This window comes from Miscanthus floridulus, chromosome 1, assembly GCF_019320115.1.
Source record: "Miscanthus floridulus cultivar M001 chromosome 1, ASM1932011v1, whole genome shotgun sequence".
Taxonomy (NCBI): domain Eukaryota; kingdom Viridiplantae; phylum Streptophyta; class Magnoliopsida; order Poales; family Poaceae; genus Miscanthus; species Miscanthus floridulus.
Window position 1 is genome coordinate 24,384,151 of NC_089580.1, and position 25,468 is coordinate 24,409,618.

At 47.3% G+C, this 25,468-nt stretch overlaps 1 protein-coding gene across 1 annotated transcript; it reads right to left on the reverse strand.

Moving 5' to 3' along the window:
- Positions 1-17,181: 17,181 nt before the first annotated feature.
- LOC136453338 (uncharacterized mitochondrial protein AtMg00810-like) lies at positions 17,182-20,482 on the reverse strand. Its single transcript, XM_066453911.1, has 4 exons — positions 19,703-20,482; positions 18,784-18,880; positions 18,532-18,657; positions 17,182-17,234 (listed from the first exon to the last, which is right to left on the reverse strand). The coding sequence occupies exons 1-4, from the start codon at positions 20,480-20,482 to the stop codon at positions 17,182-17,184; spliced, it is 1,056 nt and encodes a 351-aa protein (XP_066310008.1).
- Positions 20,483-25,468: the final 4,986 nt, after the last annotated feature.

Consider the following 25,468-nt stretch of genomic DNA (forward strand, 5'->3'; position numbering starts at 1 on the left):
AAACCGTTGAGATGGTGAGTCTGTTTGGTACAGGGGACACTCCTATAGAACCCGGAGCACAACCTCACTCAGGCCATGTTTAGTTACCACCAAAATCTAAACTTTGGTGCTATGCAAAAAAAGATTCTCCGTCACATCAAATTTACGGTACATGCATGGAGTACTAAATGTTGACGAAATAAAAAACTAATTGCACAGTTTGGTTGTACTTTGCGAGACGAACGTTTTGAGCCTAATTAGTCAACGATTGGACAATTATTACCAAATACAAACGAAATACTACCGTATATACTGCATCTACAGTAATTTTGGGGGCGCCGAATCCGCGGGTAACTAAACGAGGCCTGAGGCCAAATAATCATGGCCATGATTGGCATCTCATCATCTTCCTCTTCATTGTGACTTGCGAGCGACGGTGTGGTTGGGATTAGAGACACATGCATGCATATCCTATCACTTGCATGACTCTCGAGCGCGCGAGCTCCTCTAGCCCTAGCCCCTAGGCAATCCACGCATCTAATAAGGGCGTGTTTAGTTCCGAAAATTTTTGGCTTTTGGCTACTGTAGCACTTTCGTTGTTATTTGGCAAAAATTGTCCAATTATGGACTATTTAGGCTTAAAAGATTCGTCTCGCAATTTCTCGATGAACTGTGCAATTGGTTTTTTTTTTCGTCTACATTTAATACTCCATGCATGTGCCGCAAGATTCGATGTGACAGGGAATCTTGAAAATTTTTGGTTTTTGGGTTGGAACTAAACGGGGCCTAATACTATACGTGGTCTAGAAATATGCTCTGCTCCTATCAGCCCGTCCATCGCATGTGCCCGATTCTTCCTACCCTACCAAGCTAGGTAGCGGCCGGCTACACATTGTGCACACTGGTCGATCAGTTGCAGCACGATCCAAGAAATGTCAAGGGACGGAGGAAACAGGAAACCCTACTACTGGCATGGCCAGCTGGTTGCTGCAGCTAGCCCGGCCGGGAGAGCGCCAGCAAGTTTTTACTTCTCTGGCAGAAGCTGTCCTGGCACGGCAGTAGCCGGCCGGCACGCGCTGGGGAACGTGTCGCCGTTTCAGATTTACAAACGGGGACTCCCGGACGGGGTTTTTTACACCACGGCTAGCTGCTGACCCGGCTGGCGGCCGGGGCGCGCAGGTGCGCTCTGTCCGAGCGCCCCGGCGTCAGGGGCCACGTCCCGGTGTCGCGGCGGGCTGGCAGATCGGAGCAGGAGGGAACCCATGCTCCATCAGCGAAATTTTTTGCATTTTGGTCCCTTTTGAAAATATTTTTTACAAAAAGATCTATGCCAAAACGTTTGCTGAAAATAGACTATTTTTTAGGCGTCTTAGAACATGACGCCAAGGTATGAGGGTCGGCGTCGACTGACACGACGCCGAGGTCTTACCACGTCACGGACGACCCCGGTCGACGGCGACACGGTGGCGCATGGGGTCCGACACGTCGGCGTTGTGTCAGCCAACGCCACAGGCCCAACCTCGGCACGGTGGGACTACACGCCGAGATATTGGCACCATCCGGCGCGCGGCCCAGGCGGCCCAACAACGCTTCGTGGCCCAATAGCTCGGCACGGGGTCACTTAACGCCGAGCCACCAGACTCGGCGCGGCCCGACTCAACGCCGAGGTCTGGACTCTTGAAGCCGCGCCGCGGCCCCCTTCTTCTTCTTCCTCCCTCCATTCGAAAAGCGCCGGCTCTTACCTCTTCTCCCCCCCACGGCCCCCACGAAACCCTAGCCCCCAAATGCGACCCTAGGTGCCCAGATCTCGTCTCCCGAAGCTTCCTCGAGGTAATGATCCCTCCTCTTCTCCAATCTATCCGCGTAGATGTGCTTGCATTGTCTCTGATCATGTGGAATCATGGGTGTATGGTGTTTTGGTATATGTGTATTTGCATTTGCAAAATGTATGGCTTAGGTTGATTGGGTGCATTGTTGTTTAACTGTTTTATGTGCTGAACATGTTAGGTTAGTTTGGTTTCTAGTTATTTTGGTCATTAGGGTTCTTTGTTTATTGTAGGTGTCATTAGGGTTAGTTATTTGTTGGTCATTAGGGTTAGTATGTATTTTAGTTATTTGTTGGTCATTAGATTTTAATTTTTTATGACTAAAAATGATTATGTTGTTGGGGTTAAAAAAGATGAAATGATATATTTTAGTTTCTACTTATTGAATTGAAACTCGCATGATATATTGATATGTGACACTACTTGTTGTGTGATGGCTGTAGATGGATAAATTAGTGAAGTTGCATCATGGAGGCCGTATTGTTAGGACAAGAGATGATAGTTTGGAATTTCTGGACATATGTGAGGAGTTGTTGATTTTTTTCTGAAACACCATCTTTGACCCAGTTAGTGGAGCGAGTGAAGGTTAAGTTAGGCTGGAATGAAGGAGACGTGCATGTTCAGTTTAAAGGTGTCATAGATGTTGGGTCGTCGAAGGGTCCTCGGATCAAACGGTTACTCAAAATTACAAGCGAGTCTGAATGGAATGGTTACAAGGCAGTTGTATTGGCCTCAGAAGTGCGATCTTTGAATTTAATAGTAAGTAAGGAGTCCGGCTTAGGAAATGATAACTTCGAAGCATGCTCATCTTCCCCCGCTCACATATGTTATGGTCCTTTGTCTAAAGAAAAAATACTTGTCACATAACTAGGCTACGGTGGAGATGAGGAGGAGAATGCGGTTGCCGATGGTGAGGGCAATCATGATAGTGATGAAGAGGATGATGATTATGCAATTGGTGATGCAGAAGAAGGTTTGGACGATGCTAGCGTAGACTTTTCTATTGAGGATGAGCTTAGCGACGAAGATGATCTTAGTGGTGAAGAAGACTTTGGTGATGCTAGGGCTACGAACCATTTTGACATGAAGATAGCTGGAGATGATGAATCCTTCGTAGAGGAGATAGCTGAAGACTCTGATGACGATCACCCTGTTGGTCGTCTCAATTTTAGAGAAATAGAGATATTGTCTAGGGTCTTGCCTTGTAGAGATCCACTAGTTGGTGATTTCGAGGACCTTAGCCATGGTCACAGGGCAGTAGCTGATGGTGGGCCAAGTGATACAACAATGCCTGATGTTAGCGGTTGCCTCATCATACGAAAGGGCATATTGTTTGCTACCATGGATGAGTTGAAAACATGGTTGCAAGAGTACTCCATTGTACACAACCGATCTTTTAGGGTTATCAATTCATTCAAGGAGAAACGACGGCCTCCACCGTCACAGTCGTTGTACATCTGCACAACGCAATCCAAACCGTGGCGGCATTTTGGCCAATCTTCAATGCGCTTGTCATATGATCTAAGAGGTCTCTCACGGGTGAAGTCACTCTTCCTCTCCAAAGGAAATTCCTCTATTGGTTCTTCAAAAGAATCAGGACCCAGAGAACCCTCCCACACAATCGGAGGTGCCTTCCTCACCCCCTTTCCTCTCCCTCCGTCGAAACCCTTTCCACTCGAGGAACCTCCACTCGACATTTGCTAAAACTAAACCAGAAAATAAGTTGTGTGGATGTGGAGCAAGACATGGAGCACTATATATAGAGATGAAGGCAGGTTCACCATGAATGCTACTTGACAAAAAACTTGTGTGCGTACTCATTTATTGAATCTGCAAAGGCTAGATGCTTCATCTGAAAAGCCTACAACCATGACTGGTCATTTCATCTAAAAAGGTTACATCTATGTTTTGTCACTTTATCTAAATACAGTACACCACTCTAATATTAATTCATTGCGTATACGGATACAACAGTAAACGAATCTAGGCTTTTCAGTGAGTTTTTAAATAGACTTTTCATTGACTGCAACAGTACTTGTATCCCTTTCAGTGACTGCAATAGCACAAGTAGCCTTTTCAGTGATACAAACAGTAGCACTATAGTCCTAGGATAGTTAACGAAGTACAGGGCATAAGACCATCTGAAATAAAAGTATAGTGCATTACAATATAATAAAAAAAACTTCAGGGAATAAGTTCATCTGAAACAAAAGCAGAGTACATTACAACATAGTAAAAAAAGTCCAGGGCTACACGACATCGCTCATGAATAAACCAAATATCTACTGAGTGCAACGATGCCACTTTCCCTTCCTCTGGGCATCGGGATTCTCCTCCATCACTGCCTTCGCTCGGCGCACACGCTCAAGCTTCTTCTCCCTCTCTGCCCTATACGCAGCAACACACCTCCTTTCCTCCTCTTCCTTATGATCCTTTTCTATAGCCTCCTGTCTGCGTCTCTGCTCAAACCTCTCCTTAACCTCCGCATCCCACTTCTTTAGGCCTTCTAGATGCTACTTGTCCGACTCCTTGATCTCAGTGTCAATCCGCTGCTCAAAGTCACACAGTGATGGAACGGTCTGCAAGAAAAACAATTTGTTACAAAACAAATAAATAAGCAATACTTAATATCACAATAAAATTAATTAACACACAATAAAAATTTCTCACAATCGATACACGGCGCTGTTGCTTTGTAGGTTCCCATGCATAATTGGGACACATCCAGTACCTCTGTATATATGTTTCCTCATCTTCAGAGATGTCTACCTTACAAGGATCACCACAAAAGCACATGGGTCAAGGAACACCTTCAAGGAGAGGCTTTAGGTCGTACGGATTTGCCCTCTGGCGACCATAGCTACAATTGAAAGAATTTAGTCATATTAACGGAGAACCAAACCTAAACCTAGGGTTTTCTATTTGTTGCATAAATAATGAATAAACATTGGGATTACCTTGGAATACGAGCTTTACCACGCCTTGGCATCCTAACATTACGTAGAAAAAAATCAATCCAAAGTACCTTGCAACGAATGTAAAGCTACTAACACTAAATCACCATACCTCCCAAATAAGCTTTTCATTACAAACCCTAAGCAAATTTGAATCCCAACAAACACAAAATTTAACTCAATGATTATAAACCAGAACATATATAACAACAACAACAACAACAACCATACATTTGGGTCATTCAATCATTTTAACCACCATACATTGCACGAATGACATGAACATGAATCAAACCTATAATGCCAAGTTAAAAAAAAAACACAAACAACCGAATCTAAATGGATGAAATGAAAGAGAGGAAAGAGGAGTACCTTGGCAAAACGTCAAAACCCTCGATCTGGCCTCCCAAGAGCTGGATTTAGGATTTAGGGTTCGTGGGAAGAGAGAGGGAGTGGGAAATGGCCACCTGTTGGTTCTGAATGGAGGGAGGAGGAAGAAGGGGGCCGCGGCGCGGCCTCAACTGACCGAACCTCGGCGTTGAGTCGGGACGCGCCGAGGTTAGCGTCTCGGCGTCAGCTGATCGCACGCCGACCTCTTGGCCCACAAAGCGTTGTTGGGCCGCCTGGGCCGCGCGCCGGATGATGCCAAGAGCTCGGCGTGACTCCCCACCGCGCCGAAGTTAGGCCTGTGGCGTTGGCCGACACGACGCCGACGTACTGGGCCCCATGCGCCAGCCCCGGATTCGTCGGTGACGTGGCAAGGACTCGGCGTCGTGTCAGTCGACGCCGACCTTCATACCTCGGCGTGATTTCCTAAGACGCTTAAAAATGGTCTATTTGTAGCAAAAGTTTTGGCTGAGATCTTTTTGTAAAAAATATTTTAAAAAGAGACCAAAATGCAAAAATTCCACTGCTCCATCATATCCGTGGACGTCGTACGCGCCTTGTACCGTCCTGTTGGATTTCTTCTTCCGCGAAGGAATTTACTATACTGTACGTACGTGCCTACACTCCAGTGTGTGTACCATGACCACTTCAGTTTTCTTATCTGTCTTTCTCTCTCTTGCTTATTGACTTGGATATAGAAAAGTTCGCTGTCGTCGCCAGTAGAGGTAATTAATTAATGATGGTACAGTAGCAGTATAATTTGTTTGTGGTTCGGATCGACAGGTCAACTGAAAACAAGGCATCTGCGCGCCAAGCCGCCAACGGTTCACTCTCGCCAAGTCGCCGGTCACCAGACTTGTCTTGGTTATTACACACGTCGAGATCGCAGAGAATATTATTTTACCAGCTACCTGCCGGTGCTAGTTTCGAACAACGGATATAATCCTCCTTGCAAATTGCAGAAACAAAGAAAGAGCAGTCTCGGGTTTTTTTTAGACGTAACCCGACCAAAAATTCTGGATTCAACATCGAGTTCGTAAATACTCCATTACTAAGCCGAAACATGATCCCCGTCCGTTTGGAAATGGGAAGGTACGAGAAACACCACTAGCTACTACATACATAGTCAGGAGATGGAGCACTCAACTGATCGACGCGATGCGATCCACAGAGAAACATGGCGCGTGGACCATGGAGCGAGTGGAGCGAGACGTGGAAGTGGAATGGAGCAAGCATGGCCGACTCGCCCTGCCCTGCCTGCCTGCCTGCCTGCCAATAGCTAGCGTACCCCAAAAGCACGCGTCCGCACTCGCTCGGCGCGCACCTCGCCTAGCGACTCCATATATCATGGCACATTCCGGTGCCGGTGCGCATGCCTGCGCGATCTCGGGCGCGCGTGACTCCGTGAAGGATCCCGAGACCGGGGCGTACGGCAAACCACCGATCGACGTGACGCGCGCGTAGGTGCGGGCACTCGAGCCGGCCAACGGGCAAGCGCCAAAACCGCCGGCCGTGCCGTGCCACGGGACCTCTTGTCGCCGTCGACGCCCACCAGCTGCCGCCGAGGGGGGGTGTGGCTTTCCACCATCATTGCGGTACGTAGTGGCAAACCGGCACTTCGGTGGTGATCCGGCTACAGTGATCCCGGATCTTCTGCACGCAACAAAATCCAATCAACTGACCAACTTTTTAAGGAAAATAGATCCATGGGCATGGAGTAAACGGCGTAGACTTTGTAGTTTTGAATGAAGAGAGAGGCTAATAGTCATGTTATATTGGTATGTTTAACTAGAGATGCCCCATAGTGAGATTCATTTTGTGTGTTTGTCGGAGATGTTCTGTAGGGCAGTGTGGTCTTTTGTAGCTTAGATCAATTTGCTCTAAAACCTAGGTTTGTGTGGCTTTCCACCATCATTGCGGTAGTGGCGATGGCGAACCAGCACTTCGGTGGTGATCCAGTTACAGTGATGCCGGATCTTTTGCACGCAAAAAAATACAATCAACTGACCAACTTTTTAAGGAAAACAGGTCCATGGGCATGGAGCAAACGGCGTAGACTTTGTAGTTTTGAATGAAGAGACACGCTAATAATAGTCATGTTATGTTTAATTAGAGATGCCCCATAATGATATTTATTTTGTGTGTTTGTCGGAGATGTTCTGTAGGTCAGTGGTCTTTTGTAGCTTAGATCAGTTTGCTCTAAAACATAGGTTTGTGTGTTTGAGTTATAGATGTCACTGAATCGAGTAAGGTATGTGTGTGGAGGAAAATAATTAACCACCTGCGATGAATTGTCTAATAGACGACATTTCATACCAAAACATGTGACTGCGGATAATATTTTTCAGGTAGTATGTACCCGTGGATACTTGCAGCCACGAGCTAGATATCACTAGAATAGATGGACCACTAACTAACGGGTGAAACGATACCAGGGGTAGTATCTTATAAATGTACCTGCACCAACGGGTATACCACACTCGTGTGTATCATATATATAGTTGTGGGTAGGATTTTCGTCCCTAATTTGGATGCGGTGAGTGGACGTTTCAAATAGGTTTTGTATCGTCTTCTTCCCCTACTTTCTTCGTCGTCCCGTAATAAGTGCACTTTTACCATTAAAATTTTAACCCAGACCTAGTTCATTTGTACCTTTAGACCACCTAGCGCTAATAGGGTTGACTTTCTTTTTTGTTTCCAAGTGTATTACTATTTATTAAACAACAATGTTTTGTTCAAAAATCTTTGAAGTGCATGCACAATCAATTGCTTGTAGAACGATTAGAGCAATTCAATAATGGAATTTATGTTAAATTTATATTTAGTCATGGAGTTGTGATAGACACTTTTGTTTCACTATTAAAAATGGCACATAATCCATCCATATGTGATTTCATTAAGTCTACTCAAAATCTAGGAATGGGGACATATGCCCCTATATCCCAAAGGAGTGTTGAGCTACTATAGTTCCAACAAAAGAGTACTCACTCCATGTTCCTAAAGAAAGTCGTTTTAGCCTTAGAACCAAAGGTGCCTAAAGGAATTTGTTTTGTTTTTTTCTCTAATCTGGACTAGTTTGCCCTTCTCTGCATCTGCATGAGAACAAGGGGCCACTGCTCCGCTCGATTAATTCGCATCAGCTTGGGCTTTCCTTGCAAAGACGGGAGACTCAGGAAAATCAAACTCGCACAGTGGCAGCGTCGGCACTGGCATCCGGCACCGGCCGCTGGTTGCTAGACTGAGGATCGCTTCTTGGGGGCTTGTTTTCTTCGTCAGTCGTTTTGGTAGGCTGCAAAACATCGTCGACGAGAATTGCTTCTTCAAGGATCTGAGCGAAGTGGTAGTTCTGTTCTGCCCCTTCACCGTTCTCCGCTTCCTGCGATAATAGGAGGTGCACGAGGCCATAATATGTAAACTACACCCTAAGTAATCATTCCTAAAAAGACATCAAATAATTTAGTCTTAACAAGATTGTGTCCCTGGTCTAGTAGTGGAGACAGGGGTGAGGGCAGGCGGGGGGGGGGGGGGGGGGGGGCAATATCCCCTAAGCCCCCACAAATGCATTAGAAACTTTTAAATTTGACTAACATTTTAAGAATATTTGTACTGCTGCCCCCTCCCCAAAAGTAAAAAGAATCAGATTTTGACTCATGTCTCTGCCCCCGTCTTATCCAAGATACAAGAGATAGATCCGTAAGAGGTGGTTCGTCGAGACATGTTCCTACCTAATGCAAGCATATTATCCTCGAACACAGCAAACTATTTCTGTCCTACTATGCTTCCTTAGGAAGATGTGATTCGTTCTATCTGGTTATGACAAATAGCCTATTTTTGATACAACACCTTCGAGGGCACGCTCTTTTGTAAACCAATAGAGGATATGAATAAGAGAATTAGTGTATTAGGAGAGATTTTTTTCACTCATTATAGTAGAACACTTTGATAACTTAAAAAAGCTCCATTGCTCAGATTGTACCCCCTAAGTTGCTAGGGAGGTAAGAGCTCGACTTTTTGTAAATTGGTCACAAAGAAGGCATGTTGTGCTCGTAATAACACTAGTGCAATAGTCGTACCTCTAAAAATGATTCCTACATCAAAGCGGGCTAATGGATAGGGCCACATCGCCCGTTAACCTCACAGCCATTGGATCCAGCAGTCAAGCGATCTGGTCCGTCCAATACGGGTCGGTTCGGGTCTCGCACCCGATTAGACATCGACCAATCCATCGTGAGCCTTCGCGTACCGCAGTTCTCTGCCCGCTCCCTCGCCTCTGCCTGCGCATCGCAAGGTGCACGTCGCCGCTGGCCGCATCCCACACCGGAGAGCTGGCCACGCCCACACCAGGGAGAAGTCGCGCTGGGGCCAGGGTCATCTCGCCGCCACGCCAGGGAGCGGGTCCGCCCCGCCATGGCCAGGGACCTGGACCACAAGAGAGAAAGAGATCGAACCGGGGCAGCACGCGGGGGGCCTCGCCGAAGCGCCGTGGACCGGCGCCGACGCTTCCCGCCCACGGAGCCTGCGCGTACCATGGCTGAATCGCGACCCTCACGTGCCGGGGCCACGATTCTCGCACTGGTGGATCCACACGCTCGCGTGCCCGCCTAGGCTGTGCGCCGGCCGCGCATGCTCCCAAACCACCGGGGCCGTGTGCTTCCGTGTCCCCGGGGCCGCGCGCCGCCGGTTCCTCACCGTCGCCGCGCCCGTATGTCCGGCTGTTTGACCAGACCAGTACACCGTCGCATACCGGGGCAGCGACGCTGGACCTCCTCTGCCTCCACACGCCGAGGCTCGCACATGCTTCCTTCGTGCCGCCTCTAGAGAGAGGAAATAGAGCGAGAGAGATAGAGTTCCGCATGGCTGCTGCTGCAGCGAGAAGAGCCGTGCTCTTACCGTTGATTTTGGATCATTAGTGAGTCCCCTTCCTATGCTCAAAAGGTATTTGACTAAATGCCGCAACAGACATTCTTCGCTTGGAATATTATTTTCACCAGTTGTACGCACGGCGGCATGCTAATGCAAGGAACTAGCTTTTCAGTGTGATGTAGAGGGGCTGGCACTCTCCGGTCATCTCCGAGTGCATCTATCAAGGGCGCATCGCGTGACAAGGTGACAACTGACAACACCAAGAAACTACTGCACTATGCCAAGCAACTTCAGGTATCAAACACATATTTCTTCCCATTCTGAATTCTCTCTTTTTAATCTGTGCTCTACACTTACATATCCATATGTTTTGCTAGTTTGACAAGCACATGTGCCAGCTACTCAGCTCCCGGTCCAATTTTCCTTTTGACGTGTTTAGTTTCAGGCTTTAATTAACTTCAGATGTTTGCTAAACTATCAAAGAAAATATGTAGAAATTAAAACAACAGAATGATATTTGTGCATGAGCATTTGTTTAGTGTCATATTACTGACAAACTAGTATACTCATATTTTGTAGTGCTGCTAAACATATGTAGGATCTAGGCAAAAAAATTAACATGACTAGTTACTCATTATAGGGCCAAGAAAAAGACAGTATTCAAGATTATTATCATTTTTATACGCAAATTTAGTATGTAAAGCATACAACAACTTGAATGCCAAATATCGTATTTTTTGCAATTTGGGCAACTGTATTTATAAATTTATCTGTCAATGCGTGTGTCGTATGGTGTATTGCTCTTTATACAAAATCAAGGGCAATGAATTCAAGCATAGGTACAACTAACTAATAAATCTGCTGGAGTAACCAAGTGTTAGCTGATCCATATCTATACCTTGTTCCATGCCTATGATGTTTAATTTTTTTCACGTACAGCTTGGATATAGTTACCAACATGTGACATCTTGATTCAAATGGAGCTCTATTTGTGCCACTTCCCCCTCAGCCCTGCTCAAACATGTTTAACTTTCACTTTTTTTATACTGATGCTTCCCATTATCTTTATTTTCATCAGTTAAATGACCTAACCATCATGACATTTCATTGTACCCTTTTGAAATGTACAGAGTACTATGTGCATTTCTATTACAAGGAAATGCAGCTACCGTTTGCACATCTGTGTACCATGCCGATATGCACACTGTGAAAATGATTGTCGTGTCGTGCCATGGCAGCTGGCGCTATCTTCGTACACTCAGCCAACTTGATCAATAATTATAAATTTAGTTGTAGAACATATTCAAGTTTGATGTCTACTTACATAAATCCTTTCTTATCATCCTTTGCTTTACAATATCTTGCTGGTGGTATGATTGAGTTGAAGAAAGACAAATTTAGCTATATAAGAGATCTATCAGGAGTGACCCCTATTAAAGTTCACCAAGATTATTTCTAAAGCATGGTTAACAGATCAAACGATGCTAGTACAATGTCTGTGCAAATTCAATTATTTATAACTTTTATCAGCATGTAATTGCTAAAAGTGTGCCAGCTAAGCTGGAACTACATAAGTGAATATTCAGCTGCCAACATTATCAACTTGCACATATTTTTACATTTAGTTACTTGTTGCTACTATATGCCAAAAACTTTAGAGTTCATGTCCTCAAGTCCAGATTGATCCACCAGCAACATCAAAGGGCCCTGTTCGCTTCGCTGAAAAGCCATGAAAGTATTGTTCGCTGATTTGTTGTGAGAGAAAAACATTGTTCCTTCGCTGAAACAATACGGCTCATAAGACAATTATATCTGGCTGGGGGCTCTAACAAGGATAAGGGACTGTGAATTGGATTGTTTATTTGTTTACACACTCAAAGTAAGATCTGTACTTGCTACGAAAGTTGCAAATTGCATATTCTTATCATCGTAATGTCATAGGTAATTATTTGTTATTTTAATTATTACCATTTTACATCACAATATTTTTCTCATTCAAAATAAAAAAATATTATTGGATATTCTTATATATCATCCAAGCAGCGAAGGAGCATGAGCTGCCGCCCGCCCTGATGGTCTCCACATAGTCTCTGCACGCATCACGGATTGGGCGACTGGCCCAGCACAGGCAGGAGCGCGGCGAAGCCGCGCATGGTTTCTAGTAGTAGTGATGTTCGACTTCACCGTGCAACACACATTATTATATATATTTACTTAGGGCCTATTAGAGATAGTTTTTTTTTCACAGGAATTGGAATCTTCGGTTCCTTTGGAAAGGATTCTTGTAATAGCGTTTGGATTAGAGGAACTCTAGTTTCTGTTCCTTTGGAAAGGAAGCATGGGAATGTGCATTTTATAGGAAATAGAACATCCGGTCCAACTCAAAGGAAAGCATCTTGCTTTCTCTCTTCTTCCTGCAATCCAAACAACAAACTTATGCAGCCCATGCCTCAAAGAGGCTATAAGCCTGTTCGGCAGGACTGAAAAATAAGCCAACATACTATTTCGGTCGATTGTTATGAGAGAAAAGTACTATTCTATTTGAAAATACTGTTCACGTGAACAGTAGTTCATGAGTGGGCCAGCCGGCCAGCCAGCCAGCCGAACACCCTTCTAAAACCATTGCACACATAAGAAACAAAAAGACTATAGAACCGGAGCAAATTCAGGTGCCAGAGAGACAAGGCACTAAAAGAATAATAAAGACATTATTTGCTACAGTTCTCTCCAAAGCTGGCCAATAAAAGGAGGGGCACTGTTTTTTTGTTTTATTCATTTATGTAGCATGGGTCCCACGCTTAGGATTTATGCAAGATATAACCATTGCATCATTTTTTGCTAACTTTCTTTCTCTCCTGGGTGGCGGTAAGAGAAAAAGTTACTTCGTCCATTCCAAATTATAAATTATTTTAACTTTTTTTTTGAGAGTCAAAGAATCTCAACTTTGACCAAATTTATATAAAATAATAATATTTATGATACCAAATAAGTATCATTAGATTTTCATTAATTATATTTTCATAGTATACCTATTTGATGTCATGAATCTTTATAATTCTTTTATAATTTTGGTCAAACTTGAAATTGTTTGACTCTCCAAAAAAGTTTAACTTATAATGGAACGGAGGGAGTAGTTCCTGTGCATGCCTGGCAGCATCCACTAGTTACGTACGCTCCATCACAAAATAGATATAGTTCCAGCTTTGCAATAAGTCAATCAATCTTAGGTTTAATTAAATATGTATAAAAAGACAAATACTACATCTGTCCATGGAAGAACGCAATTGTAGATGCATTCTTGGTTGACGTGTCTAAAGTTTAACCAATTATATACGTAAAATATTAATGTTTATGACACAAAATAAGCATAGTACGAAAATATCTCCCATAACAAATCGAATAATACTTATTTGATATTATAAATATTTATATTTTTATTTATAAGTTAGACAAACTCAAGATTTGCTAACTCGATATTGTGCTATAATTGTATTATTTTGTGGACAAAGAGAGTATTTATGATGCGTAATGAATATCATCAAATTAATCACGTAACATATTTATAATAGACCTATTTAGAGATATATAAATGTTGATATTATTTTCTAGAAACCTATAATTTTTTTTTGGAACCGATGCAGTACCAAGATTAGGGACACTGCTGGCCTGCTTTCATCTACTGCAGCTATATCTGCCATTCTGCGAGCCTGAATTCCACCAGGATGCGTGAAAACCACACATGGCATGGGCGCACGCGCATGGCCAGGAACAGAACTTTGTAGAGGGGGACCGCGCGCCGGCGATGGCGAGCGCGACGACTTCGGAGAGTCCGGACCGTGTTGCGTGCAAGTGCACCTTTCCTAACCAGCACGGGCACATGAACAATCCCCCGGAGCGCGACCCTACCGTGCACCCATCCGGCCATCCCAGCAACACCCGAGCGTGCAATGCAAAGTGCAAGCGGGGCTCATCAAGCCCCGCGTCGCGCCAGACGCGCGGCGTCCACACGGACGCATCGTACATACGGGCGGGGCGCTTCGCCAGTCGCCGCGCCGTGCGCGCGCGGGCGAGCGGAGACGACGAACTGATCATGGAACTGGGATTCGGCCCCGCCGGCGCGCGCGAGCGCGCCCACACGCCACACCACCTCGAATCCTCGATCGACGGCTGGGTGGTGGCCCGAAGAAAGCGGTCGCAGCCGACGACGACGTACGGGCGGGCGCGGTCGACCGCCGACGCGCGAGGGCACGTGAAGCCGAAGTCCCACGCGGCCTGGCCGGCCGGCCGGCGGGCGCGAGGGGACACGCCCACGTGCGTCCATAAATGGACCATAACCTGCCGGGCATGGGCTACTGCCTACTGCCACTCCCGGCCAGTGCAGGCGTTTGCCGTGGACCACAGAGAGGGAGCGAGAGGGCGACGAGACGACGTTCCGATCCGGTGGCATTGGCTGCATGCAGCCGGGGGCCGGGGCCCAGAGAATTCGACGCGTCGATCGTCTGCTCTCGGCTGGCCAGACCCGAGACCTGGATCGCTGCAGGCTGCTGCAGCAGCTCACATAGTACGGTACCAACGGTACCGAACACTGGCACACCTGCTGGCCTGCAGTGATCCATATACCCAGGCCAGTCGGGCTGGCAGGCCATGGCCCATGGCCCGTGCTGTGCGTCTCTCTCGATCCAACGGTTTGTGGGCGGCGCTGACGTCTGATGGCGTGGCGTCGAGTACCCGCGCGCGTGGCTGGCCAGATGCTGACTACTAGTCCGAGCACGGGGCAGCGGGCAGCTCCTGCAGACAAGTGAGTGATCGATTCGGTCGTGTGTGATGACTGCTGAGTTCAGAGCACGAGCAGTTGCAGATGTTGCCTCCAGCTCCAGCAGCAGCGGTAGTGCTCTCTGCATAGGATCCAACTGCCATACATTCCGACTGGTTCACACGGACCACGCCCTACGGTTTGGAGGTTCGGCGGACTGCGAATCGGCAATCGGGTAAGAAAAAACTGTGCAGACTGCTAGTAGGGATACCAGTGCATGCATGTGCTCCATACCGGTGTACCGAACAGATATGCCCTGCCTCTGCATGCATCGTATCGCGGAAAGTCAGTGAAATCCCCGGTCCGAGTGTCCGGCGATACGGTTCTGATACTTGGATGTTTCTAATGTCGCCCACTTGCACATCAGTACATTCTTGGCAAAACACATCGTGGTCGGATCGGATACTCCCTGCTTCTCTCTCTAGACCTTAGCAGACAGTGCACGCTGTTTCTATCTTCCCTCCCTCTTGTGTTGGCATGTTACAGCGTCGACATCAGCGTGACACATCGAGGGCCCGGTCAGTCGGCCCACATAGCCGCGTGCAAACGCAGCGCGACATGGATCGATGAACAGTGGCCGGACGGTGACCTCCGGAACCATGACGAAGCTGAGAAGAGACTGAGAAGAGACTGATGAGGCTGAGAAGGACTGGTGAGGAGCACGCTCACCACCCACTGCGACCCCCTGTCGCCTAACCAACACGGTGGGATCGGAGGGAGGATCTCCGCTGCCGTTCGCTGCTGTCGATCTGCCATGCACGGCCGGCGGTCCTAGCACGAGCCGGAGATCCCTTTTCGCCGATGCGGTCGGCCGGGGTGCGAGCAAGAGCTCGGCGGCGCGCGTAATCTCTCGCCACATGCGTGCTCGATCCTGTGTGGTCGGTGGCAGATGCGTGCTTACCGTTGCAGACTTGCAGGGGTAAGTAGCGGTTAGCTAGCTTGCTCTCTCGGCCGGTTGCATCTCAACAAAGAAAGGACCGGAGACGATCCAGAGGGTCGATACAACACACATGCCAGTGCCCAGTGCTACCGCATGATATATGATTCAGCTCGAGTGACATCAAATGAGCGATTTTCAAATCCAAATGGATGGCGGGTTCCTGTCATGTTGATGCAAACTTCGTGCGTATCAGATGTCCACCTTTTTTTTTCCTGTCACAATAAAGTTTCAGTACATAAGAACTAGATCGAGACATGGCTGCGGTTGTATTTGACGGATCTGCTAATAGGTCCTCCTTTGGAGTAAAATTAATATGCAACAGTCTAGAAAAAACTTTGAGGGCTTGTTTGGAACGCGGGAATACAAAACAAAGGAATGGAAAAAAACACAGGAATAGAATAGAGCAAAAAGTAGAAAACTACAGGATTTGAAAACACAGGAATAGAAACTTTGGGGTGTTTGGATCACAGGAAAACAAAAATGCTACATGTGCCCAAGAAGCAGGTTCCATGCTTGAGAACTTGACAAAACATTGTAGGAATTTTTCCTTTAGGTTTCCTTGGATGCTTTTTTTCCCTACGTTTTGTGAAGCACGGTTAGTCTTTTCTTTGGAAAGGAATGCAGGTTTCCTTTGTTCTAAACAACAAGTTGAGAAAACCTTCCTATGGAATTCGTTCATTTGATTTTCCTTTGGAAATCCTCCATTCCAAACAGGCCCTGAACTGGGAAAAACTTCGAACCAGAATCCTCCCGGTGAACTGACCAGGTCTCGAAATTATCGTGATGTGTCGTATACATCTATAAACTTTGAAACTGCATACTGCATACTGCTACTGTGATACATATAAAACTTGGTAAATGTATCACGTAGGTTCAAAGCGCGCGCTGAAATATCACTTAGTTTTCATCTTTGCAAAGCACGCTGTAGTCACAAATGTTGACGCACACACAAACTTGTGAACCCATACAAGGAGGTGGACCACTGGATTTGAGATTGACGATGACAGTTCAATAGACATCCAGGAAAACAAACAACATGCATAAAAGCCTTTTCAGCTACCATCTATTATACCAATCTACTTCATCTCTGCAACAATCTATGTAACCGGTTATCAATCCGATGAACGGCCAATGGCCACTTGAAAGTACGACCTACAATTCTTTTCCACGTTTTTTCTACGGTCATACAAAGAAGTAGAAGTTCAGAGCAATCTAGGATATCTTTTATCTTTTAAAATTAAATATTTGCAACTATAGCTGAATGACATTTTTTCGGTATTTCCAGATAGTATGCTTAAACCCAGTTCAATTTACATCGTTATAAAGATAATAGGCTTAGACCTGACGCTCGGGCGGTCATTTTCTTTTATACGGATTGGTTGAAAAAAATCAAACTTTTCAGCAGTCTCTTCCCTGAGTTCAGCGTTTAGCAGTCTCTTCCCTGAGTTCAGCGTTTCGGATGGTGTCATTATCTGGAATAATAATAAGATAAAAAAAGATAGAAGAATAAGCAACTGTTATAATCCTTGAAACAATAAGAAACAGACATCTCGATTCACGTTCCCGTACTTATGAAAAGCGCTACGAGCACAAGCAAGGCCAATTTTGTCTCTCACAGCTTCACCACATGCTGATGGGTGGGTCATGTGAACAATCTCCAAGTTGCAAATCTAAGGTTATTGAATCGGCTAGGCAACCCTACTTGCCATGGTACCGACCAGGCGACTAGTCGACAACCAGATCGACCAGTCGGTCCTAGTTTGACATCAATGCATCATATCATATTTACAAACTGAAATATCAAAAAAGTGGTCGTGTCTCGTGTGTGTGTGCAGGTGTTCTCATGCTCATGTGAGCTCATGTTACCTTAATGAGCGGGTTCATTTTTGTTTCACATTGTTTTGGGCATTGATTGCGTTGCATGCTTGCCATGAATCAATGCATACACTTGCGTGAAATTGCAAACCCATTAACATTATCTGCTCCCCAACTCGGTTCAATTAAATAGTCGCTCAACAAAGTTCTACTAGTTCTTGTTTGGATAACAAACGACATTTCATTAAGCACAACGAACTGTGTGCAGCCTGAAAGGCGACATATTTACAGAGGCCAATGCATTCTTAACCGGGCACTGGTGTACATGAGCAAGATTTGTGCAAGAAAACACAGGCTGTGATGGAGGCTGAGACAGAAGTCTATGTGCCTGCTTAGCTAGAGAATGCGCTGTTATATTTATTTCTTTTTCAATCTTGTACACTTTGATTTGGTTCGCTTCAAGAGAATGTATGAAGTCTTGGGTGAGCGGTTGTATTCTCCGGTCTGGTGGCGTGGACAAACTGTTGCTGTTGAAGAAATTCACCAGGAGTTGATTATCTGTCAAATAATTTGCCTGCTGAAGACCTAGAGCACGGGCAATTCTCGCTGCCTGAGCCATTGCTGCAGCTTCTGTCATAATCACTGATGATACGTTATCGATGCTGCCTTGAATGGTGATAGTTTGTGTTTGGTTGGTTTGTGTATTGATGATTAGAACCCCAAGGCCTGCGGCTCTGTGTGGTGCTGTAGTTTGATCCGTGGCTATTGAAGCATCTGTTAAGCATCTAGGACCTGGAAGTAACGCAGGAATGGTGATCTTGTAGTCCGGAGGTCTTCCCTGTTGGATGGGCTGTTGTTGTGCTTTTTGTGTCGTCTTTGCTGAATGGTTGGCCGGTGGTCTTCTTTGCTGCATCCGGGCTTGCTGCACTTGTTCCTGCATCGAAACAAGCATACCTTGTGAAGGGGAGCTGACATTGCACAACCCTTCATTGGATTGTTGACTCTGCTGTTGGCTGCTTTCTTGTTGTGTCGGCTGTATGTGATCTGGATTGTCCAGGTCCTGTGTAGATACGTTTCTTCCTGCATAAGCCAAGTTCTACTTTTAGATCAAATTAAATACTTACATTACAAAAAGCAACCTAACTAACCAGGACATGGATTTTCCTACAAATAAATGCGCAGTAGGAGAACAAATATTAAAATTACCTTCCTTGTTGAGGTACTTGGAGAAGGCACGCTGCAGTTTAGTATTGCCAAGACTCCCTTTCTTCAGAGAAGGGCACAAGCTTTTCCAGTTTCCTGGCTTTAGTGTCAACAGCAAACAGCCAACCATTCAGCTCGCGAAAATTAAACAACTTGGACGTCACGTAGACAGTATCATCATGATACGTGTCCAGTGTAGGGCGTGAGCTTACAACGTCCTTGCTCAAGACCGTTCTCTTCTTCTTACGGACCCTCTGACGGGCCCAGATCTCAGGAAACAGGTGCAGGAAACGTGGGTCCGAACGCGTGAGCTCAGCAGAGGCCACGGTGTGGCATCTGTTACCTACGACATCACGGGCGTGAGTAAATCACTCTCCAGTCTTGTTGACCATCTCTTAGTGTTGTCGAACACCCACTAGCTAAGCCGACCACGAACAAGCGTTGTCTGTCCCCACACACTATGGCTAGAGGTTAAAGAAGAGGGAGAACAGAGCATACACACACAGTACAAGACATCAGCGTTGACCGAGAGTTGCCGTGGTAGTCTATTTATACAACTATATCCATTTAGTCCTAGTACACAGCATATGCTGCAACAGTAACTAGATAACAAAGCAGAGCTGACTCTGCGCCGGTCCTCTACATGTGGCTACTAGTGCTGCAGGTGGGCCGTTCAGGTACCTGCACCTGCAGCGGCTACAGTATCATAGCAGAGAGCCTTTTCGGCGTCGTCTTCCCCTTACTGTGTGTTCATACAAGTAAGTAGTAGTTTATTCTAACAATTCTTTCTCTAAACCTACTGCTATCCCTTATACCCCATCCATGCCGATCATCTTCTTCAGCTCCGTGAGTCGAAGACGTTCCGATCGGCTTGGTGAGGGCATCCACGAGTTGTTGACCAGTTTCGACTGAACTCGATTACGATTTGCCCTCCATCAACACAGTCCCTGAGGAAGTGGAACTTCACGTCGATATGTTTGCTCCGGTCAGTGCAGAACCGGATTCTTCGCAGAGGACGATGGCGGGCTGGTTGTCCACCATCAGTCCTGGTGGGATGAGCTTCCACACCGGTCAGCTCGCCCAGCAGCCGGCGTAGCCACACAACTTGGCATGCCGCTGTGGCTGCCGCTACGTACTCTGCCTCGCACGTAGACAACGCCACCACCTTCTGTTTCAGCGACAGCCATGAAATTAGAGCCGACCCGAAGAAGACGAGCACGCCAGAGGTGCTTTGTCGTCCGTCGATGTCCCCCACCATGTCTGCATCGCTGAACACAATGAGTTGTAGCTTACCCCCGCCGGTCTTTGGGAAGATGATCCTATGATCTACTGTCCCCTTGACGTAGCGTAATGGCCGCTTCACCACAGCCCAGTGATCCTCTCTAGGATCCTCCATGAAGCGACTGACGTAACCCACGACGAACGTAATGTCTAGCCTCGTATGAACTAGGTAGCGCAGACCACCGACGATGCTCCGGTAGAGTGTTGCATCCACCTTCGCCGCGGTGCTGGCCTTCGTCAGCTTCAGTCGCTCCTCCATCGGAGTCACACATGGCTTACACTCAGTCATGTCGCTTCGCTCCAATAGCTTGCAGGCATACGCGCTCTGACCAAGCGTGAGTTCCTCCTTCCCCTGTCTCACCTTGATGCCGAGGTAGTAGGAGAGTGCGTCGAGATCGCTCATTCGAAAATGAGCCGCCATCTCGCGCTTGAAGCCGTTGATGTCCTCCGTACGCGCGTCGGTGACGATCAAGTCATCTACATACACGCCGACAACGAGCTCCTCCTTCCCCCATCACCGCGTGTAGAGCACGTGCATGGTTGCGCACTGCTGAAACCCAAGCTCGCCCAGCGTGACATCAAGCTTGGCGTTCCATGCTCGTGGGGCCCGCCACAGCCCGTAGAGCGCCTTGCGCAGTCAGAGCACCCTGTGCTCCTCTCCCTTGACTGCGAAACCTGAAGGTTGCCTAACGAAGACCGTCTCCGCCAGCTCGCCGTTGAGGAAGGCCAGTTTAACGTCTAAGTGATGGACGTGCCAGTCCTTTGCTGCTGTTAAGGCTAGTAGCAAACGGACCGACTCCATGCGGGCTACTAGCGCAAAGACCCTCGAAGTCTATGCCCTCGCGCTGAACAAAGCCTCGGGCAACGAGGCACGCCCTGTGCTTAACAATGGTGTCGAGCTCGTCCCACTTGACCTTGTACACCCACTTCAGGCTGATCGGACAACATCCTAGAGGTGGATCGATGAGCTACCATGTCTCATTTTCCTCGATCGTCTTCATCTCCTCCAGCATCGCCCGTCGCTAGTTTCCGTCGAGCTCGGCCAGCGTGAACATGGGTGGTTCCTCTGCACTGACGAGCAGTAGCTCTACGTCATTGAGCAATCGACCAGCCAGTCCTGAGGGTCCTATGCCACCGACGATGTTGTCCAGCTTGCGGAACCGCACCTCGTCATCTTCGTGGAAGGCATCCACGAATTCAGTGATGTCACCTTGAGGTGAGGCGAACTCGATCGACGTTGATGGAGTTCCCTGTTCCACCAAAGTGCTCGGCACAACACCTGGAGTGCTCGGCACCCTGGCTGCAGTGCTTGGCCCTACTTCTGGACAGCTCGTCAATACTCCTCTATAGGAGTGCTCAGCACCACTGTAGGAGTGCTCAGCCTCAGTCTTGGAGTGGTCGGTACCACTGCAAGACCTCTTGGCTCCATCACGGGAGTGCTCGACTATGGCAGAACTGTCTAATCTAATGCCTCCCAGGAGCACTCATCTTCAATTAGACACTAAGCACTCAAGGGAGAACACTAAATTACGCAGTTTCATCGGGCACACCCCAGGAGAGAACCCGAAAATCCACATTTTTACATCAGGATCATAAATGAGAGAATAAAGCTTACATCATTCTTAACCATTTCTTACATCACTTTTAATACAACATCAGAGTATAATATTTATTATTACAACAATGGAATGTAATCATATTATCAGAGTTATAAACAATTTAATTGAACAACGGAATATAAACATGTGATCGGAATTACAGCGGAAATATATCTATTCATAGCATGACGAAACTTTGATAAATGAACTATGACAATAGATTATAAAAACTTCTGTTTATAAAATATTTAGTGAGAGTTATAAATAAAACTATGATCGCAGCGTAAAGGAATTCCTCTCTGAGCCCACTAGGAGGAATCCACACACAAAGGTCAGCTCTAGCCTCCACCTGTCACCTGCAACAGGGGGAATAAAACCCTAAGTACTCAATTGTACTCAGCAAGACTTACCCGACAGGATGAAAGAAAAGACTCCAAGGATATGCAAGGCTATCTGACTTATGGGTTTATTGCATATACAGGAGCATTACTAAAAGTGCATCCTTATATTTAATTTTTATTAATAGCCGCATTGGTTCATTAACTAACCATTCTATATAAGCATCTATGCTACTTTCAAGCAGGTGGTAAGCAATCAGGATTTCCTTTTTCCATCTTCCATCTTTCATCTTTCAGTTCTTACTATGGTGCTAGACCCAAAAACAAGCCGTATCGGATTGCCCGGCGATTCGTGAATCAATGCCCCCAGCTGGGTACCCTAAAAACACACGCCCCGCTTGTACCCCGGGCATAAGCAGGACCAACCCATCACCCTCCTGTCTTGGGTGTCCAGGTCCCCGTCCAAACTAGGACTCCAAGCCCCCACCCCTGAGTCCCGGACTCAGTGCGGTGTAAGGACCTCATAACCCTAAAACCATCAAGATAGTTCGGTCCGAAAAGAGCCTAGATCCACGACAAGAGAGCAACAAGTCTTCCAAGCATCCAAACATAAGTATATGCTCAGGATAATAAATCTGTGACTTGCCTCGAGACTTATGCAATGACCGGTCCTTAACCGACATGGACTAGGAAAAAGTAGTGTAACCAAGCCATGCCCCACGTCCGCGGTGACACAACCTCTTACACCCACCAATACCCAAATCATATCCCTGCCCGGTCATCATTTTTTCTTTCACCATTTATATTTTCTAAGTGATAATAATCCAATAATATATTTCCTATCTCTCGTGAGTGACAGCCATCACACGACTTCTACCGGAGTCATGTAGCATAACAATCTACCCGATCCTGTCATACCAGTAAGACCAATAGTGTATATATATATATATATATATATATGCAAGTGGGTTTTATTCAACTCCTTAAAACTTAATGCACAATTATAATTTAAACCATGGAAAAGTATGGGTTATGCACAGGGGTTTACCTGGGTAAGATATATATTAAAAAGTTAGTATCTGCATCTTCCGATTATCCACCATCAACTGAATAGAAATCTCATTGCATCATCTCCTAGAGAGAATACCATTACACCATCTTTGGATTCCCAATCATCCTTCAATTGATCCGTTGATCCATCATCGTACGATAGCCGAAATGCTTAGAAATCTGATTACATCTCGTAAGCTAGCGAGATAGTTCTAATGCGCTAGTCTACGTATCCATGTTGTCGAATCAGGCGTTACTTCCCAACCAAAGTTTTAGTTATATAATCCCAAGTTGTTACTTTATCCCGTTCTATCAATTTAATCTTTATTTGAAATAGGACATCATTATTAATCTAGTAACTAATTATTCTGGAGCTACAAAAATTACAGTGAGTACCTAATATTGCTAGGAGCCTACTGCAAAAATTTTAGATTCAACACTATTACCCATTTATCACCACAATTCATAAAAGTTTATATTTTTATAATATTAAACATTCTAAAATAATTAGAGCAACCCTGGAAATATTTTCAGACTAAATGAACCATTTACGCTAATAGATAGATCATGATTTTAGGAGACTAACAAAATTGGTTTTCACAATTTTTGGATTCCTCTACTATTGTATATTGATTTTACGAGTTAACCAGAACCCTATATTGGAAACGTATTTAAAAATGGAAAGGCCGGTGACAACACCCTATCGGCCCAAGTGGCCTGTTCAGCCTGGTCTAGCGGCAATGCAGCCTAGGCGGGTGGGGTGCATGCGGCCCAGCCGTAGCGGCCATAGGCCGGCCCAGCGCTCGGCGCGAGCGCGGCCCATGCAGGCCAGGGCCAGAATAGCCGACGGCCCAGCGACGGCTGCAGGCTAGCCCAACGCGGACGTCTATTTGCAAAAGAGGCCTCGTTGTCTTTCTAATTCGCGTTACGACTATTAACACTATTCATTTTAGTCACAGGTTTTACATTTAGATCCAAAATTCGCTTTCTACTTTAACCTTCTCACCTTCTCCTCTTCTTCTACGAACGGAGGAACAGAGGAGCACTGACCGGCAGTCAATCCTAGCCAGGGCGGGCATGACGACGGTGGAAAACTAGCCACGAGGCAGCGGCGGACCCGGCCGCGCACGCGAGCGCCGGTGGCATGGCTAGAGGCGGGCCACAGCACCCTGGCCACGCACGCACGCGGCAGCCGCGGGGCGACGGTGGGGCATGGTAGCGGATGCACGGCAGCGGCGGTGGCTGAGCACGGAGGTGGAGCAGCGCTGGTGCTATGCAGAGGAACGGGAGCAGCCATGGAGGGGAAACACTGTGGGGTTCACGTGCGCGTGCGCACCCATGAGGGGGCTGGACGATGGTGACACAAATCACGGCCACGGCGGGGACGCACGACGCGGGGAAGAAGAGGAGGGGTGCCGGTGCATAGCAGCGCGGCAGCATGGTGGAGACACGCGCGGGCACCGTGGAGCAGTGGCGTGCGGAGGAGGTGCCGTGCACAACTCGATGAGTGGGAGGAGAGCGGTGGCGCTCCAGGATGCGGTGGTCGCGGTGTGCCGGGCAAGGGGGCATCGACGGCGGTAGCCACAAACCATAGCAGCCGAGCTGGATGGAATGGTGTGACTGAGGGGCAGAGCAGCGGGTCCAGCATAGGACCGAGGACACGCGCATGTACAGTGGCCGAGCAGCGGGGAAGGAAGAGCGGCACCGGCGGGTGCACTGCGGCAACACGGCTCGGCAGCATCGATGGCTCCCAGCGCGGATGGCATTGGGAGTGAGGCATAGGAGCAGGCGTGGTCGAAGAGGAGGGCGTGACCAAGAGTCGACCCCCAGTGAGGTTCACCACGTGGCGGTGCGGTGAGGCGGAGCTGCGCACGGGGCCGAGGGCGCTGTGAGAACTTGCCAAGGCAGGCACTAAAGGACCAGCGTGGCCGAGGAGCTCGTGCATAGGAGAGGCAGTGGGGCATGAGCGCCTGGCCATGGTGGCAGACCGAGGCAGAGGGTGAAGGGAGGGGACGCGCGGATGCTCGTGAAGGAGAGCCGGGCAGAGTTCTAGGGCGAGATGGCTGTGGGCTACACATGGAAGGAGCAGCGGCGGCACCGTGGGGGAAAAAGAAGGCGCTAGACCTTGGCTCCAGCACAGGAAGAATGGGGCGGCGCATGCTCTCTCGTAAGGAGCAGGGAAAGGAGGAGCGACTATGGTGGACAGGAGCTGGAACGCCTCCTCTTGGTTAAAGAAAAGAAAGGGAGAGAAAGAGAGTGCACAAGCCGGTGAGACAACAACGGCAGCGGGCCACGACGGCATCAAGGATAGGGCAAGGGATATGGACGCACGGCACAGCATGGACCGGTGCCGGTGCACGTATAGGCAGGGAGTGGACAAGGCGTGGCAGGAGCAGGGCCACGTGCTCCATGCGCTACGGC

Excerpts from the sequence above, each read along its gene's own strand:
- LOC136453338 (XM_066453911.1), bottom strand. The coding sequence starts at position 20,482 with ATGGCGGCTCATTTTCGAATGAGCGATCTCGACGCACTCTCCTACTAC. Across the intron at positions 18,881-19,702 it reads GTGTTGATGGAGGGCAAATC|CCAGGAAACTGGAAAAGCTT; the intron begins GTAATCGAGTTC and ends TTGACACTAAAG. Across the intron at positions 17,235-18,531 it reads TGTCAGCTCCCCTTCACAAG|ATAATGACACCATCCGAAAC; the intron begins GTATGCTTGTTT and ends TTATTATTCCAG.